Raw genomic sequence first — 18885 nt, 5'->3', positions numbered from 1 at the left:
CAGTCATGACTTCACTAACACACAGTGAGAGCTTGCTTCTCAGGATCTGGGCTAGGGAAAGCAAGAAGGAGTCTGCTGTTAGGCAGGATTACAGAGGTGGCTGCTTGTAAATTACCATCCATAAATCAGTGATGGAGGGACTCCAATGGGATAATGAATGATATGAGTAAGAGCACAGTAGAGAGGGCAGTGAAACTGTTCTTATTAAATAATAAATAGTAGGAGTTCCAGGAAGAAGAGGGGAAAGCTTTCTATGTTCTAGGAACGGTTCTGGGCAACAGATGGGATTGTAGGAAGACAAGGCAGGCTCTGAGAAGGCCAGGGGAGTGGCCCTTTTAGCTCTGAGAAGGCTAGAGCAGGTTGACTCAAACCGGAGAGGTGGGAGAAGCCAGATGCTAGGGCCCTTGGTCAAGGAGAGGTTGGTCAGGGGTCCAACCCCTGTTTGTTTTTTTTTTTCCAAGCCCTGTTTTGGAGCCAGCAAAGGTCTTTGAGGAGAGGATTAGTGTTCTTGCTTTATAGGTCTGTGGCTTTGGCAGTAGGGCAGAGGAGGCTGAAAAGGGAAGAAACAGGTTCTGTTAGGAGATCTGTCCTAGTGTGCGGAAGCTACCACCGTGGCTACTGGCAGTGGGTGTAGCATGGAGGAGGCAGGTTTAGGCAGTGTTTCTGAGAGACTGTTGGGAATTGCCTGGGCTCATGAGCCCCACACATCTGGCTTCAAATGTCAACTCTGCCACTTACGAGCTTGTAAAGTCTCAATGTCTGTGCCTTGTTTCCTGAGCAATAGTGTGGGTGCATGACTCCTATCTCACAGGTTGGGGAGGGGACTGTTACATGAGCACTGCCTAAGGAGGTCTCCTAGGATTTTGCATGTATTAACTCTTAATCTTTCAATCCTATGAAGTGCCCAGTAAATTAGGTACTGTTTATCAGTACCATTTGACACATGAAGAAACTGAAGTTTGAAGGGCTTACAGAACTTGTCCATCAACACATTGGATTCAGAGTGATAGGGAGGGATCCTCTCTGTTAGCACCTCTGCTTATTTGTGATAGAGAGCAACTAACTAATGGTTAGTGGGAGAGTTCTTTGAAGAGAAGAGAGCTGAACCAGACCTGACAATGTACAAATGTACTTGGCATTTTATGAAGAGAAAGGGCAGAGACTAGCTGAGAAAGCTTTCTTGGTTTAAGGAGAGAATGGAGGACAGTGTACCTGGAGCAGAATGAGCCAAGGAGAGAGGAGCAGAGAAGGAATAAGGGAGCAGAGAGTGAGAGAGAGGTAGATGAATATTTGGCAGGGCCCTGGGGGCTGTGGTAAGGGCTGAGATTTTATTCCTAGAGGAGTGGGAAGCCACTGGAGAAATGTTAATGGTAGTGACACGATCTGTTGGAGGACTTCAAAGAATCACTTAGGCAGCTGCGTGGAAGAGATTGTAGACCCACCTGGTAGATGGACTACCTCCATAGTCCATTAGAAACAAGGTGCTGGTGGGAGGCTCTAGAGCAGTGGCTTAGATAATGGGGAGAAGTGGACAGAGATTTTAGGGTAAAGCCAAGCCTGGATGTGAAGAGGGAAAGAGGAATCAAGAGATGACATCTGGATTTTTAGTTTGAGGAATCAAGGAGATGAATAGTCATTTACCCAAGAGAGGGGAAGTTTTAGGGGGTGGGAACAGGGCAGGGTGGAAAGTGGAGTTCTCTTGGACATGCTTATCCTTTTGAGATGTATATAAGACATCCAGATGGCAGTGTCTAGTAGGCAGTTGGATATGTGAGTGTAGACAGAGCTCAGGAACCATCTGGGGCTAGAGATAGAAATGTAGGAGTCATTGGCATGTAGAAATCGGGGAGTATGGGAGAAGGGAGATACCCAGGGTGCTGCAAAGGTGGGATGCTTTTGCTTACAACACACACGTTCTGTTGTTGAACTCAGTTCTCAAGTTGGGGATAGTAGCACCAAAGTAACTGAATACATCCCCTCCTGTTTAGGATCTGATTTCAGGTAGAGAGCCTTCATTCTACACTTGTCTGTGGAGGTTCTGCACAGGTGCTCATGTGTCCATGTGCTTAAACCCAGTCCTTCCTTGTATGCTGGCCTGGGGTCTCCACAAAGTACATGATGGCCTAGATGTGGGTGCTGGGCTACTTGCTAATTGGAAGATTGGAATGACCTGAATCCTGAAAAAGATTTAGGGCTCACACACAATAAAATCCATTCTTTCAAATTATTTTGGAGTCCAGGGAGCCAGGTGTACGATTTAAAAACTTTTCATTATTTTGAAGTACATAATGGTCTAAGTTGTATGTTTACAGTGTATTTTATTAACTTTAAAAAAAACTCAGTAGTAACATTTTTATCAACTCTTATTTCATTTTTTGATTTAAATCTTTTACTTCCTTGCATTTGGACAAGTTTTATATGTTAGTTTGTAGATGGGCTGATTATAAACATTCTTTAAAAATATTCAGAAACATACATACTGTCTCTCACAAAAATTTCATTTTCTCTGTTGCCACAACATTCCACATTCTGTTCCTGTTGCTAAGGCCTCTGGAATGTCCCAGTGCAGAAAAAGGATATAGAACTCTTTTTTTTTTTTTCTCCTGAAGACATTTTATTTAAATTATTTTGTATCTTCTAGCTTACTTCCAAATATGGATATCTTGAAAGTAAAGAATTTAGAAAGCTAAAATTAAAGTTGCTTTAGATTTTCATAACTGGAACTCAGTTTCTTAGGGTAGCATGAATTGGATTTAAGTGTGTACCATGATTCTTTCCAGAGAGGGAGGGAGGGAGAGAGAGAGAGAGAGTGTGTGTGTGTGTGTGTGTGTGTGTGTGAGAGAGAGAGAGAGAGAGAGAGAGACAGAGAGAGAGAGAGTTCCTGCCTATGCAGGCTTTTTAGGGAGTGTGATGTGCTGGTGAGATATTAAGAACTGACTTCACAGAAAGAGCACACCTGAGTTTGAGTCATGATTATGCTTTCTTGGTGAGTGATAGTAAACAAGTTCAAGTCTCCATGGGTAAAACGAAGATTATATTGTAGGATAAACCATATAAAAAGTCCTTAGCACGGGGCCTTTGGTACATAGCAGTCTCTCAGTAAAGGCCAACTGTTTTATCTTCATTACTGTCATCATCGATTGCAAATGATCTTAAGTTACTGAGGAAATTGAAGTTTTTACAGAAGTCTATGTTCCTGGTCCCTTACAGAATGATTCCTACCTTCTTATTTTTAATAATGTTTCTAAGTCTCACAAAAGGAAGAAAGGAATCTGTGATTCAAAAAAGAACAGTTTTCTGTATAAACATTATTGTAGCCAGTTGAATTGCTACTACTTGAAAGGATTGGTATAGTTTTTAATTTTTTCAAATTGCTTTATTTATAAAGGGGTTGGGGGGCTAGTATCTGACAAAGTGATATATTTTAAACAGCATTGCTTAACTTTGAGTGCTGTGGGAAACCACACAAACCAGCACATCGCAGTTGCCTAAATCTAAACTGAGACCACACTTGATTTAATGCCATTTTAACTACCATTTAATTAATAAAATTAATTGAGTCAATTTCATTAATGAAACTTGATATTTATAGACATTTCATACTTTACAACTGTTAATTATGAATGCTATGTTCTGTAATTCAGATTTTCTTTCTTAATTTGTCTTGTGTTAGAGGCATTTAGCATAGGAGTATATGGAACTTAAAAGAAAACTACTTAAATTTTATTTTTAAAATGAAATATCATGTCAAATTGTAGCCATGGAAAATGGCTTATTACATGTTGATCATTGCATGGATATAACCTTTCCTTTTCTCCCACATGTACTATTATTAACTCAATGTGGGCATGCTTTCAAGGAAAATAGCACATTGTTTGGTTCTTATTCTTCATTAAATTATTAAGCTTAGTCACAGAAGTCAGCAGTCTACTAGAAGCTTCTTACATTATCTAATCAGTTTATCAAAGGTGTTCAGGTCTGACATTCCAACTTAATGGAGGTGGAAACTGGAAGGAATTTCTAGAAATCACGTTCCTCTGATCTTCAAGGGACCAGGTCCAAGCCATTGTTGTGAGTCAGAATGGCATCCCAGCTTCTGACGTAGACAAAGTACTTCATCTCTCTGTGAATCAGTTTCCTTCTTTTTAGAGTGGGGTTGTAATGGTATCTACCTAGGTAGTTGTGAGAAAAGAATTGAGATAATAGCACCTAGAAACTGCTCAGTGCTGCCACTGCATCTCAGAATCTTGTTGGTCCCTGGTATATTTCAGATTTATAGCTAGCGATCTGTGTAATTCAGTGTAATAGAAACTGCTTAAACAAAATCTGAGCTATATCTTGTGTGTAGATATTAGATAAGTAATTTAGTACTTTTGAGACTATGATCACTTTATATCTTCTCAGGGTATTTTCTTTTTCCTGTAAACCTGCCATGATCACCCAAGCTGGAGAAAGTGTGAAATTAAATCTTACAGGAAGGAAAACAGAAGCTAATTAGTTTTAGGACTTCTTTCCCCCTTCAAACTTGGTATTTGATGTACTCAACTATTTGCCTAATTGAAATGTGCTAATTATCCATTTATTGCAGATATTCTAAATAGTGTACACAATACTTGTTTAAAATCAGCAGTTGTGGGGATCCCTGGGTGGCTCAGCGGTTTGGCGCCTGCCTTTGGCCCAGGCGTGATCCTGGAGTCCCGGGATCGAGTCCCACGTCAGACTCCCAGCATGGAGCCTGCTTCTCCCTCCTCCTGTGTCTCTGCCTCTCTCTCTCTCTCTCTATCATAAATAAATAAATCTTAAAAAAAAATTTATTAAAAAAAAAATCAGCAGTTGTCTTTTTTTTTAAAGGAATCTTTTAACCCAGTGTGGGGCTTGAACTCACCACCTCAAGATCAAGAGTCCCATGCTCTACTCACTGAGCCAGCCAGGCACCCTTAAAATCACCACTTTTGAAATATTTAAGAGATTAGATTCTGGATCTGAAATGTTAGTGCTATTCCCTACCTAGATTGTTGTAATAAGTAATTATTCATGGTTAGGACTTTTTAGTTAACCATATATCAAGTCACTTTCAGTTTTTGTATATATGCAGATAGTTTAGTTTCACATTTGTGTTTTAATTAATTTAACTTTCTAACTAAAAAATCCAACTTGTATCTTGCCCTATTCTGGTAACTGAACTGAGATTAATGTATGTAATGCTGTGTTTGTACCAAAGTTCCATGTATTCAGGAGCATCAGTATGTGAGCAAAAGGACTAGAGGTTCCTGTGACCTGAAAAAATAGTATAAAAATAAATTTCTTTGTATTACACACTGACCAAACCAGCAATTTTACTCTTTAGTGAAACCTCTGCTTCCTTTCTTAAATTTTCCATAGAACTCAGAGACCAAATGGCTGGAATAGAATGCATAGTTAAATAAAATCATTAGATGATACAGCTTTGTAACTTGCTAGGCATTTTATGTGGTTGCAGATTCTTCCCTATAACCCTTGGTGGAGTTATCTAAAGTTGTTTTATTGTGTGAGTGTATGCATTGTTTGCATTTTAATAGATTTGTCTGTTTCACCTCTTACTGATGACTTTTGGTGCCTTTTATTTTGACTCTCTGAACAGTGATTCTGTAAGCCTGATTTGACTTCTCTCTTAATAGTCATGGTGCCACATCAGTTACTTTTAAATGATACTGGAGTAACATTTGTACTGGTGTACTTCATCTTAAAGCAGCTCCTTTAGAAAGTATTGCTAGCCTAAATGGTTTCATATTAATCAGAACCAGATGAGTGAGTGATGCTCTTTCTTTATTGCAGACATGCCAATATTTGGTCTGTGTCCAGCCCACGATGATTTCTACTTGGTGGTGTGTAACGACTGTAATCAGGTTGTCAAACCGCAGGCATTTCAATCACATTATGGTAAGTGCATAACCATTCAGAAATCATTATTAGAGGGTAAAAGGTAAAGCAGGATTAAACTGAAGGCCAGTGACAGCAGGGATAGAATATAATATCCCTCCCTCTGTCAGGAGGTAGGCTTTCTAATTCATTGAATGGGTTAATGCCTGTCAGATGTTGGGTATTTTCTGAATTTTATTGGAAGTGATGTGCATTTTCTAATTTATTGAAATTGGACAGGGAAAAATGTATTTTATAAAATCTCTTTTGAAATATTGAGTCAGTATAGTGAAAGGTTTATTTCCTTCTACACCTCATGGTTGTGAATTTAGTAGATGGTAAAATTATACATGCACACACAGTATGGATACATGTCTTTTTAAAAAGAAATGTGATTTTGAAACGTCCAAGTGCAGTAGTTTGAAATCCAGCTTGACATCATGTTCTAATCTGTGAATATGATGAAGCTGTCACATCTTCTCCATTAAAATTCACATGTACTGAGAAATGAAGCATTGTGTCTTTAGGGATTTCATGAACCCTGAACCATCTCTGGGCTTCTAGGCTCCACACTTGCTGTCTGGATGTTTAATCATGGAAGAATCCAAATAAGATGGTTTTGCATGGTCATAATGCCACCTAAAGACATAGTTTTATATCCAGTTGGATATAGCTCAGAAGTATTTGAGTGTACACCTTGTTTCAGGCATGGGGATATATACTATAATCCTTATTTACCTCTTCGGAGTTTATAGTTTAGATTAAGAGGTGGGCAAAACTAACTAGACATACTTTTTAAATAACTGTAAGTTGTTTCTTCGTTGTCCTCGGTACTATGCAAACTTTGAGACAGAATGATGAGATCCGTCTATAGGTAGAGTGTTTAAGCAAAGCTTCTGAAGTGAGGAAGTGACCCTGGTGACCTGAGCTTTAAGTGATGGGATGGAGCCATGTGGCAGTCTGGAATAAGAGCTTTCTTATACAGAGGGAAGAAGTGATGCATAGCTGACCACTAGATGGAGGATAGTGAAGGGAAGTAGAGACTAGAGAAGTCTGCCCTTGTAGGCAGGGACCTTGATTGTGCATGGCCTTGAAGGACAGAGTAAGAAGCAGCCTGGGGGCTTTATATAAGATGCATATAATGTAGGGCTTATTATATAAGAAAGTAACACAGGCCCACCTTACTGGTTAATTTGCTGAGAGTAAATTGTAGGAGAAGAGTAAAAGCAGGGAAAATAGTTCAAAGGCAAGACATGAAAACAGACTAAGTAAGTAAGGCTAAGGTGGGACACCAGAGCTGGGGAGACAACATAGCTTTGAGATGCATTTTAAGACTAAAATCTGCAAGGCTTGCTATTGGGACAAAAGTCATTTTAAGAGTCATGCCATCATACCAATTGTCCTACCATGTTTTCACAAAGGAATAGATTTTTTTATGTAACCATAAAAAGGTTTTTTGAGTTTCTCATTCTGAGTGAAGCCCTGGGGTAGGCACTAGAGTGAGTACAAAGGTGAATAAGATATTGTCTTCTTTGATTAAGACTCATAGAGGTTAGTATTGGAAAAAGTAGTTAATCAATTACCAAATTTTTTTGGAGTTCAAGATTTTGAAGCCAAACTAGATTGGATTTAAATTTAAACTTGCAAAAACCATAAATTGGTTGTTTGCCCCAAGCAAGTTTTCCAACCTCAGCTTCCTTTGTTACAATGTCCGAATGGTAATAGCAACTTCATAGGTTCTCAGTGACCATTAAGTGAAAACAACATGTAAAGTGCCTTCTACAACACCTCACGCATGATAGGTATGAGAGAGGGAGAAAAAGTACAGCTGTGGATACAGAAAGATTTGTGTCTAAAGTGAAAAAACGGTCCAGTGTCTTAAGAATAAGGAGGAACACAGATTGCTTCTTGATGAAAAGGCTTCTTAGAGAACATTACCTTAAGGTTAGGCTATTCCGAAGAGTAGAATGGATCTGTTGTCCCATGTGCAAATGTTATCTTTCAGTTTTTAGGTATGTGATACATGTACAATGTGGAAGATGCAGAAAATACTTTTTAAAAATCACCTATAGGGATCCCTGGGTGGCGCAGCGGTTTAGCGCCTGCCTTTGGCCCAGGGCGTGATCCTGGAGACCCGGGATCGAATCCCACATTGGGCTCCCGGTGCATGGAGCCTGCTTCTCCCTCTGCCTGTGTCTCTGCCTCTCTCTCTCTCTCTGTGTGACTATCATAAATAAATAAAAAAAATTTAAAAAAATAAAAAAATAAAAAAAAATAAAAATCACCTATAATCCCCTAAAATGGGCAGTGTTTTGATGGGGTTAGATAGAGCTGCCATATATAACTTCACAGTTTGTGCGCTGAACCACCATGTGGCCTCAGGTTGACAATAGCAATGATGTGAGCAAGCACAGAGGCAGGAGATTCCATGCCGTCTGGGATATACTGCATGGAGTCTCCATTGGCCAAAGCTGATTTTACCACATGGGGATGAGCAGTGTGCCGAGACCAGCTGGGACTAGCTCTCAGAGCTTCAGTGCCCACTAGAGACCCCTGGCGTTGATGTGGCAGTGGGAACCTGCTGCAGGTTTCTTTCTAAGTGATGACTTAGTGATCCTTCAGGGAGGAGTGGTGGGCAGAATGGATCGACAAGGAGCAGGAGAACAAATGGCAGTGTGTAAACAGCTGCAGCTTGGGGCAAGGCCCACTGAAAGGTGTTCACTCTTCCAAGACTCCCTCAGGCAGAAAGGGGCCTCCCTTGGTCCCCTCTTCCAGAAGCACTTCACACAGTTGTTCCAGCACATCTTACGGAGGTGATTTTTTCTCACTCTCTTTAAGAATGTGTACTGGGGGCAGAGGTGAGGGAGTTCCAGAAAGTCATATTTTTGCCGTTTTTCTCTAGTACTTAGTCTACCCACCATCTTCTAATAAGATACTTGTTGGAGGAGAAAGGAATGGTGGTCACTTCAGACGTGTAAATGAGAAGATGTGAATGCAAGATTCACGTGCTCACATGCCTTCTATGGTTATGCAGGAGCTAGAATGGGACTGATAAAGCCACTGGGTGAGGAGGGGTGGGGCTTGGTCCCTCTAGTGGCCAGGGAAATACGGAAGCTGAAAGAAGAGTTGGAAGAGAGGAGTCCCTGGCAGAAAGATGGGGTCTGGGTGTTTGGAGAGAGGTTTTCGGCTGGGAACTGGTGAAGGAGTTTCCTCTGTGAGGCAGCACCAAGGAGAAAGCTAATGGAAAACAAACCGGAGGTTTGGACGTGGGTAGGTGTTGGGGGTTGGGTAAACTGCACGAAATCGAGAGAGGCACCATGTGATGACCCTGGAGAGGTTTGGGACTGAAATACCACTTATGGAGAGGGCAGGAGGGGTGAGCAGTGTTCCCAGTACCAGGGAGCATTTCCATTGCTGCCAGTGTCTCTCCTCTCTTTGGGGATAGGTGTTGTAACAGGGAAAAGTTTTTTTGGAATCCATGTGTTTTTTGTTGTTGTAATTCCCAAAGGCCCATTCTTAACCTGTCAATACCGAAAACACTTTTCAAATTCAAAATTCTTCCCAGTGGCCATTATAGTCTGTATTAGGTATTAGGAAGAATCCATACCTGCCAATGGAAGGATTCTCTTCTCATCTTTGCATGAAATTGGTGAAAATATGCAGACAGTCTTCTGTGAATTAATGGATTATTGATACTCATCTGTGGCTTTTATGAACAAGTGAGCTGTTGCTATGAAATCCAGCAGGCAATTCCTTTAAAGCTACTGCTGCCAGGACAGAGAAGGAAGCAATAATAACCAACGAGGCTTATAAATCGATTCATGGTGGTGGTAGTGTTACTGGGAATTGGTGAGCAGCTTATTACCCACAGTAGTGAGAGATAATATATTTTTTTTTGCTAGCCAAACTGCCTAGAAAGGGAGCTAATGGTTAACCCAGATTTCCATGTGAGCAGTGATGGTGATTGATGGTAGTGTCATTCCCAGGTTCTAATAGGTCTTTTTGCTTTTAAGTATAGATTGCTTTTTTTTCTTGGAAATTTCATAGTAATACCATACTTTCTTGCTGCTGTTTTAATGTTTTGAAGTAGTCCAAGATACTTCATATTTTCTTTTAGTTACTTGGTATTTTTGAGAGCAAGATGTTCCTTACTGTTAATTTCAGATTTAAAAGTATAATTTGAATCATTGGATCCCAGACCTGCTGTGCATCTGAATCAAAGGGGAGCTTTCTAAGTGGGCAGCTTCCCAAGGACCATTTGGACCAACTAGATGGGAATCTCTGGGATAGGCCCTAGGACTCTATATTCTAAACCACTCCAGAGACCGATGCTGACCCACAGGCTGGCTGGGATGCATTGTGATAACAGCCGCCCTCCTCTCTGGCAGGGTTGTTGCTTTGTATTCCTGGCGCCTGGCACAGTGGCTGACGTAGATTGGCACTCAGAAATGTGTTGAGTCTAGCAAGGATGGCACGAACGGAGGCCCTTGTTTTTTTTAAACTGATTTTTAACTTTTGGTATTACATGCTGGAAATGTCCTGTTAATTGCCTCAAACTTTGAGTTTGGAGGAGGGCGGAGCACCCTTCTTTTGAGATTGTTTACCAAGGCAGGAATCTCAGTAAGAAATGTGTTGGTCCTAAGCTGGCTACTAAGGAGCATAAGATGTGTGGTCCTGTTTATATACATTGGCTAGAGAGCTGAACAGGTTGGACTAGCTGATGACTTGGGGTGCCTTTGGGGTTCTGTTTTGGAAGAGCTTCCCCAGTGATTCTGACATGCTGTGTGCTTGTGCTGTTCTTTGCTCTGCTGCTTCCTTCTCTTTGAGTTTGCTTATGAAGAATACCTTAATTCCTCTCTCATCTATCTTTTATGCAGACATGAGGTGATCTTACCTAGGTGAAATAAGTGAATGCTGTTAATTCAGCTGGGACAGGTGCCACATTTACAATCTCTAATGAATTGAAACCCTGCTTGAATGTCAGCTGTTGAAGTATTTTGCCCCAGGTTAGTTAAGTTGACCCATTTGTTCACGTTTTGGCTCAGCCCTGGGTCCCTGAGCAAGGCCTCGTAGTCACACCTGCCTCTGCCACCTTTCCCTGATTTTAATCAGTCGGGCTCTCTATGATTTGCTTACATAATTCCACTTAATATTTTTCTTTAAATCAGACCACTTCTGTTTAAAGAAGTCCTTACAAAGAGAACCTTACCAGAAACGTCAAAAGGAAGACTGGTGGTTGTGTTTGCCATAGATGCTAAGTGTCAAAAAAAATGTAGTAAAAAGATGATTAAATTCTTTGTTGATGTTCTTCCCAGTTGATGTTCTTGCTGAGGCCTGGGGCCTGCTCCCTTTGTGGAAAAGGAAACTAGCACATTTTAGGCAGTGTTATCCGCATGGTAGTGTGATATTATCAGAAGAATTGAAGGAGATTTGGGAAAGAAGTAAGTTGTCACTTGAGATTTAATGTTGTTAATGATGGGGAGTGATACCTACCCCGTGTTTTGGGAAACACCAGCTCAAGCTATTGGATTTGGTTTCCTCTGTTGTTTAAGGAGCTGTCCAACTCTAGCCCTAAGAAGTTGTCATGTCTAGGAAGCAGAATTCTCACATCACAGAGGACAAATATCTTTGGTCTTTTATCAGTTGGTGTTATGTATTGATTATGTACTGAGTCCCTGCCAGTCACCATGAATGGTGTGTAAGTCTGGTCCTCAGTTTAAAACATATTTCCTCTCTCAGACCTGTTCATAGATGGGGGTTGGAGAGGGTGTAATATCATAAGTCTGGGTTTTTCTTAACTTTGTGAAAGTAGTGTTAGCAGAAACACTGCTGTGATCTTAAACTTTCTCTACTTGTAGATACTAAGATCACGCAAAATTAATACCCACACACGCTGCTTGGATTTAATGTTCCTTGAAGTACACTGAGGTGGTTTGGATTCTTTTAGATGCCAGCATAAATTATATTTTTCAAAAATGTAATGAAGATGAGTAAATAGAAATTACTCATACTTTTTTGAGCTAATTAAATTGATTTCAGAGAATGTTAGTGGGGGAGCAAAATGAGTCTTAATCTACGAGATCCCATGGGCTGGTTCTGGCATAAATGCTGCTGATTCCCTTTGTGTACAGCATTTCACATGGTTGTGATTGGTGATTGCTGCCCTTTGAATTAATCTACATCCCAAAGCAGAGGTTTTTGCTGTTTATTAAAGAACACCCTTCCTCTTTTTGCTATCTGATTGAAAGTAACAGTTTCAGGCGTTTTAAATGAGTTATTTTATTTGGCTATTAAGTAACTTTGTTTTTGGATAAAGAAGAAAATGTTTCTCTGTTCTGTCCATTGTGCTGTCTAAATCTGGCCACTGTATTTTTATAATTGGGGCCTTTTTCTACTTGGAAACGTTTAGTGATAGTTAATCTTTTAAGGGTTGCCATTCATCTAAAAGTCCACAGACTAATGATTTTTAATAGTATTTGGTGATTCACAAAGCATCATTGTATGTATGTCTCATTTCCTGTTCTTAGCGACCCAGTGAATGGATAGTTATATTACCAATTTACAAATAAAACTCCTAAATTATATTTCTTTCACATGGATAAAATGTACCAGGCCAGGTTTTCCGGCAACTCATATCTATTTCTCTTGCATGTAATAAGGATGGATAGAGTTAAAAGAAAATCCAGGGAAGATGTAATGAATTCCACATGTCACAAAAATCATCATTGGTGACAGATGTCCTAGCCCAGGTAGAACTGTAAAGTTGATGTAGAGTAGCTGGGTCGGCATTGTGAGCCCATTACCTCAGAGAGAACATTTAGTAATTCGAAGATGTAATGAGTAGTAGGTAGTTGATTTAGCATAGTTGTTGGATTTCTCTTCAGCCTCTTCTCCTACTCTATTTAACCCTAAATTAGTAACCAAAGCTAAGCTCCTTCTCTTTTTGTTCCAGCCCCATGACATTCTGTAGCTTCTTTAGAGAATTGGTTGGCATATTTATTTCTGCAGTCAGTATAAAGATTGAAACTTGTTGCAGAGCCAAAAATACTTCACTCTTTTGCTGAGACATATGCCAGGCCTTTCTCCAGCAGTCAGGGCTGAGTCAGGGAAGGGAGCTAACCAGAGCAGGCATATCAAAATGTGAATGATGTCAAGGTGGATGTTAGTTTAACTCTCAGTGGAAATTTACAGTTGACCATTTGACCTAAACTTGTCATTGAAAATGGCATGTATAAAGTAAATGCAGTGAATTCAATTTTTCTTTGCCACAAGCCAAATAGTGCTAATTAATTTTTTCATATAACTTCAGTAGCATCAAATAAAGGACTGCTTTGTCCCTAGCTAATATAATTTTATCTTTTTCCTCACTTATATAATAAGCAGTATCTTTAAGTGGTGTTATTTATGCCATTTATAGAAGCAACATTTATTTATTTTTATTATAAATTTTTATTTATTTATGATAGTCACACACAGAGAGAGAGAGGGGGGCAGAGACACAGGCAGAGGGAGAAGCAGGCTCCATGCCGGGAGCCCGACGTGGGATTCGATCCTGGGTCTCCAGGATCACGCCCTGGGCCAAAGGCAGGCGCCAAACCGCTGCACCACCCAGGGATCCCTAGAAGCAACATTTAAATGAATAGTTATAAAATGTATTGATTTTTCCTCTTAATGAATCTCTGCCTTTATTAATATGTGTTTCCAGTTGCTTAAAAAATAAGTAAATTGTAATTTATGCATTTAACAAATATTTATTGAGTACTGAATGTCTGCTCTAGTCCCTGCTCCCACTGAACTATAAAAGCAGTGTCTCTCATGTAGCTTTTATTCTAGTTAGGAAGGGTGGAGACAAAATCAAGTAAAATAAGATTACTTCAGGTATTGATAAATGCTAGGAGTAATGTGAGAGAGAACGACCACCGGGTTAAGGCCCTTTAGGTAAGGCTAGTCAGAGAAAGCTTCTCTGAGGTGTTGATTTTGAAGGTCAGCAAGAAAAAGGTCTCTGGTCCCCCATGTGAACATGTGGAGGACTGTTGTTGCACACAGAGAAAAGAGCAAGTGCAGAAGACCCTGAGGTGGAAATGCGCATAGCAGAAAGGCCAGTGTGGAGGTGGAGAAGCAAAGTGTAAGGACCTGAGGGGTGTGGCTTAAGATTTGGAAAAGGGAGTACTGGGCCCTACAGGCCACCAAAGGATCAGGATTGGACAGTGCAGGTAATTTGAAGTTGCTGGGGTTTTGAGCAGCAAAGTGTCCTGATTTGATCGATGATTGCTCTGTGGAACATAGGAACAAGAGCAGAAGAGGGAGACCAGGTGGTGGGCTGCTTTGCCCTAGTCCAGTTGAGAGCTGGATCAGGAGAAAAAGCTTAGATGAAGATTGGAGCAGAGGCTGAGAGTTGTGGCCAGAATTGCAGTCTGCATAGAAGTAGACAGGCAGCGCGGGACCTGCTGATGGACTGGGGATTAGCAATATGGGGAAAGAAGGGATGAGGAACGACTCATGGGGTTTTTGGCTCAGGCAGCTGGATGATTTTACCTAGTTGATGAATCAAGGGGCTGTTCTTCCAATTTGTGTGTGGGACTTTTTTTTTTTTTTTTTTTTAATGTGGTATTCTGACCTGAATGAAGGGTCCTGATGTATTATATTCATTCTTTAGGCATTTTGTAAATATTGTAGGGGCTGAAAATGATTATTGCAATGATGCCAAACTTTGGCATTTTGTTGTTGTTGTTTTAGTGGAACGGTAGTTATCTAGCCCTGGAAGCTAGGAAGCTAAAGAGGATGTGCACGCTTTCCTGGGACTTCTTAGCTTCTCATTCTGCTAACAAAAACATGCCGATTAAAAAGCAAAAACACATGCATTTTGATTTTTTTCATTATTAAGGTAGTAGTATACATTGTAAAAGAAAAATAAATATGAAAGAGAAAGATGAATATGAAATCAGAATGAATAAAAGTTTCTAGACCCTGCATGTAGACATATTTGGCTGTATATATCTTATTCCCTCATACATGTTAATACTGGATTTGTTATAAGTTTACTTTTTTAACTTAATAACTTAATCTTATTTTTTCATGTGAATTCATACTACACTACTTCTTTTTAAAGACTATTATTCCACTTTATTGGTGTAATTAAATTAATTTCACCCGTCCTCTATTGGTAGACCTGTAGTTTCTCAGTGTTGCTTTATGACAGGCAGTGCTTTAAAGAACATTCTTCTTTGGGAGTGTCTGTCATTTATTTCAGTGTATTAATTCTCCACATGGAGGCTGCTCAGAGCTGCCCTCTAGGTTAGTGTTACTGTGATTTATTTATTTATTTTTTAAAAGTATTTATTTATTTATTCATGAGAGACACACAGAGAGAGAGAGAGAGAGGGGCAGAGACAGGCAGAGGGAGAAGCAGGCTCCATGCAGGGAGCCCGATGTAGGATTCAATCCCAGGTCTCCAGGATCACACCCTGGGCTGAAGGCAGTGCTAAACCGCTGAGCCACTGGGGCTGCCCTTTTACTGTGATTTAACGAAATACTTCCAACAGTTCTTCTAATGTGTGTCACCAGAATAAAATAGTGAAAATGTGAGTTTCTAGCGGCATTAATCAATAAGTAAATAAATATTTTTTATTCACCAGTGCTCTTCTTGACCTGTCTAGTATATATAGAAATCATCAGGATGGCTGTGCTGCAGATTTTAAAGGGGATATTTCAGTATATAAAGCCGCATTTTAATTAAACTTGCTAAAAGATACTTTTCCCGAGTCATTTCACAAGACTAACGTGTATGTTTACTGGTTACACAGCTGCTATTTCAAAACTCGTTCAGCTGTGGTCTTACTTATGACCAGAAGAGGGAGTTTTTATTGCTTCTTTATGCGCTAATACCTACTACCTGGCTGGAATAATTCCTCTCGTGCATGTGCTAGCCCACACCCACAAAACAAACTGGTTTGAGGCAAGGGAGCAGTGACTAAATTTAGCTCTTCCTTCCTCATTTCACATTGTGTATATAGAAACCCCAGTATTTAGGCTTACTTCTACATTTTGTTATTAAGATAACAATTCTCAGATTGAATTTCAAAAGAAATTTTATACCTTTTCCTCTTGTGTTTTAATGTTTAAAAAGAGAGAGAGAGGGCAGGGAAGGTAATTATCTCAGTTTTAAAAGTTAAAAGCAGTAAATCCCTAATCATACACGATAGAGTTCTTGATCAGTAGTCTCCTAAGGCCAGAAACAAACTCTGGAATGAAATTTGTTTATTGCTTCTTATGCTTGATATTTTCAAAAGATTGTTAGAATGTCTAAGTACTGAAGATTTGTAGTGAGCTTTTTATTTATTTATTTTATTTTTAGATTTTATTTATTTATTCATGAGAGACACAGAGAGAGGCAGAGACACAGGCAGAGAGAGAAGGGAGCCTGATGTGGGACTTAATCCCAAGACCCTAGGATCACACCCTGAGCTAAAGGCAGACGTTCAACCGCTGAGCCACGCAGGCGTCCCTGTAGTGAGCTTTAGAATGTTAAAATATTGTTTCACCAGAGTGGCTAATAGGCCTTTTTTCTTTGTGATTCTTAGTGTGCTCAGTTGTGCTACTTGAATCTCAGTTGGCTTAGCCAAACAAATGAAATAGGAGCCCTAATCAGGATCTCCTTGTTTGATGTAATACCAGAATTTAAGGCTGCCTAAATTTTTCTCTAGCTCCTTTCACAGTGCATTCTTTAAGAACAAAAATTTGTTAGTTTCTTTGTGGATTTTTGAATATGCATGAATATATTAAATATATAAACATATTTTTACATAGATACACAAACATGATCTCAAATAAGCTATTTTCGGTTTAGCCTACTTATTTTATTGGCTCTTTCTGCTTGCCCACCCTTTCCAACTATAAGTCTTCTCTTTCTGTAAACCATCTATAACTTAGTACAGTATTAGTACCTTAGTACGTTTTCTATATTTTTTCTATATATATAGAAAGTGTTAGTACCTAACTTAGTATATACTATATTTTTTCTCATGCTAATGAATTTGGGCACATATCCTGTGATTTATTAGTTAAGGACTTTTGGTCATAGTTTTATGGAAAATGGATTCTATTATATACACTTCTGCTTCTTTCCTACTCAACAATACCACAAGAGAATTCATTCACAGGCCAGGATATAACACGAATCCCCCCTTATTAATGGTTGCTTACTATTCTAAGGTGTGGCCAGGCAGTAGCTTCCGCCTTGAAGTCCTCTGCCTGTTGGACATACACGTATTTCCTGCTTTTTGCCTCCAGGAGCAAAACAGTAGTAACCCTCCTGCTACATATATAACATCTTTAACTCCTGTGGTGGTTTTGTTTCTGTGGGAAACACAGAGTCTCAGGAAGGGATTCCTGGGTCAGAAAGGATATCTATATGCATTGTTAATAGCTGCTACTAGATTGCTTTCCACAAAGGTTGTAATACTTTGTATCTACTAGACATGTATGACAGTGTCACCACCAGGAGTAGATGTTCTATTTATCTTTCTAAAATTCAGTTTCTTTTTCTAAAGCATCTTAAAGTGTTTTATACACACACACACACACACACACACACACACACACAGATGTGATTCATTGTAATTTGACTTTGAACTAAGTTTCTGAAACAAGCACAAATGTTTTTACTACCAGGCATATATCTTCTGAGTTTGAGTAATATGGAATGATATGAGGCAAGGAGATCTTTCAAAACGAGCAGTGATTTAAAAAAAAATATTCATTTAAGCAGTCATCAGCAATTTTTCCTGGCATCTGTGGGAAATTTCTATTCATCCTACTTGGAATTTACCTTAGGGGAGAATCTGCGTCTGCTAGGCTGGGATTCCTCTCAGCAACATGTTTAGGCTCCTGGAAGATAACAGTTTTGGGTAGATTTAATTGTAGGACTGATGATGTTAGTTAATCTGTTGTCAGTTTTGTTTCTGATCTCATTATCCTCCTTGCATTTGGTGTGACTGGTCACCTTTTAACAGTGTTCACCTTGTGTGTCAAATAATGACTGGACTGAGGTTGGACCGTGGTTAACATAAAGCCTTTGTAAATCAGACCATGAGGTTATGCTTACTTTATTTGCCTGCCTTTGAACAATGAGAACAGTTGAAAAGGGATACACACACACAGTGTGGCTGAGCCCTGAAGAGCCATCCACCAGAAGATCAGATGATGCCAGCTATAGGAAGGCTGCTGCATGGTATTAGCCCTCAAGGTGAATTATCCCCATTTAAACTTCATCTCCCACCTCTCCTAATCCAGCATGAGTACCTAATGAGCACTGGATAATAATGTAGCAACATTTCTTGGTGAAGCTAATCTGATTCTGGATAGCAGGCTTCCAGGCCCACAGCTGAATGAATTGCTTGGTATTTCCAAGTTTGAAAATACTTTCTCCCCCTTTCAAGTGTTCCTTGGCAGCAGGTAAGGAATGTTAAAGCTCCTGTAAGTGCCAATTAAGGCCAATTATAACTTGCCCGGCCTGCTGAGACACTGAAGTGGAGTCAGTAAAGACTTGGGCTCCTGTAAACTAGAGAACTGGCTGCCACCAAGGACAGGAACACAGCCTTTCCCAGCTGCCAGCAGCCTGTTGGTTGCCCTGCTGAAAATCAGATGACACCTGCCGGCCTCTCAGGGGTTTGTTGAGGAAATCCCAAGATTTGTTGGTGACGTCACTAATTTCTGTAGTAGGAACCTCTTTTCCCTTTTTGGCCTTTCTTTGAACTGATGCCCACCATCTAATTTCTCCTTGATTTCAACCATAAGAGCTAACATTTATTGAGCACTGAAAAGGTGGCAGACACTGCATTCTGTGCGTTACCTCCTTACTCCTCACCGCAGCCCAGTGGGAAGAGGCAGTCGTGGCACTTTCCCAGGAGAGGCCCCAGGCTCTGAGGGACAGAAGGCTTTTGGCCTAGGCTGCACAACTGGAGTGATGAGCCTGCGGGCTGTCCCCTA

At 40.0% G+C, this 18885-nt stretch overlaps 1 protein-coding gene across 8 annotated transcripts in view; it reads left to right on the top strand.

Annotated features, from left to right (window-relative positions):
* Window positions 1-18885, top strand: part of ATXN7 (ataxin 7) — a 154100-nt gene that overhangs the window by 83793 nt on the left and 51422 nt on the right. For 7 of the 8 annotated variants that reach the window (XR_007404312.1, XR_007404311.1, XM_049098228.1 and 4 more), the window contains exon 5: window positions 5815-5919. Coding sequence is in view for 6 of the 8 variants with exons in the window: in XM_049098228.1 (XP_048954185.1) it covers window positions 5815-5919 (105 nt within the window). In the remaining 2 variants the exon portion in view is untranslated. Of the gene's footprint in view, window positions 1-2644; window positions 2987-5814; window positions 5920-18885 lie in introns of those variants that run through there. The other variant, XM_025456463.3, reaches the window with a different exon arrangement.

Source organism: Canis lupus, chromosome 20 (genome assembly GCF_003254725.2).
Source record: "Canis lupus dingo isolate Sandy chromosome 20, ASM325472v2, whole genome shotgun sequence".
In the NCBI taxonomy this organism is placed as follows: Eukaryota; Metazoa; Chordata; class Mammalia; order Carnivora; family Canidae; genus Canis; species Canis lupus.
Note: the sequence above shows the minus strand (reverse complement) of the source record. Positions and strands in the feature narration are given on the sequence as shown.